This window comes from Plasmodium gaboni (genome assembly GCF_001602025.1).
Source record: "Plasmodium gaboni strain SY75 chromosome Unknown, whole genome shotgun sequence".
NCBI lineage: Eukaryota > Apicomplexa > Aconoidasida > Haemosporida > Plasmodiidae > Plasmodium > Plasmodium gaboni.
In genome coordinates, this window is record NW_017385230.1 from 1 (window position 1) to 1015 (window position 1015).

Here is a 1015-nt window from a genome sequence, read left to right on the forward strand (position 1 = left end):
TTTTTACCCTGGAATATTATAAAATTGTTGTGCATGTATTCCAACAAATCAATAATTTGATATGCATAACAAGCTATGATGGTTTCCTCTAAGGGGGTTGAATATGTTTTTAAGATATTACCATGAATATTTTGAAATAATAAATATAATTTATTTTTATCTGCTGTTTTTCCTTTATATGATAAAATATTAATATGTCTCAACCTTTTATGAAATAGAATATTATTTGCTACAATATCATTTCCATTAATATGATTTAAATAGAATGAATCAATAACATTTATAAGGAAAGAATTATTTTCATTTTTTAATTTACATTTATATAATGAAGACAAACCAAATTGGCATATATAATTATCTGATATAACAAAACTATTTGTATCCATATTTAAATTATCATTATAATTTATTGTATTAACATAATTATATGAATTTTCATATGTTGTGTTGTTATTATAATGATCATGATAATTATTTTGGCCATATTCGAATGTATTTTTCTTATTATCTGAATTATCACTTATGCGATCGAGTAGCATCGAAATATTATTACTCAACGATATTTCTTTATCCTTTTGATGGTTCACATTGTGAATATTATGTGGAATATTCATATAACTCTTATTATTAAATATATTATCTTTATATAAATCATCATTAATATAGCTACCCTCATTTATATTTCTCTTTATTAATTTTGTGCCATTTTTACTTGGGGGTATATCACAATTATTAGTATATAAATTTTTTAATGTATTTTCTATACAATCTTTTTTCCTCTTATTATTATGAAATATAATATCATTATTTGTGTTTTTTAACACGTTATAGGTTTCATTGAACATATAATTTTCAGCATCCCTTTTTTTTTTTTTGTTATCTCCAAAAAATAAATCGTGATCTTTATTTATATCTTTATATTTATCTTTATATTTATCTTTATCGTCATTATAAAGGATATTTTTATTTCTTATATTATCATTAAAGGGATAATTATTTAACTTGTTTTTTTGTG

At 20.8% G+C, this 1015-nt stretch overlaps 1 protein-coding gene across 1 annotated transcript; it reads right to left on the minus strand.

The window, feature by feature from the left end:
* Window positions 1–1015, minus strand: PGSY75_0005600C (putative protein kinase; the record flags this gene model as incomplete). Its single annotated transcript, XM_018783190.1, has 1 exon — window positions 1–1015. A coding segment is annotated over one exon (1015 nt), but the record flags the coding sequence as incomplete, so codon positions are not given.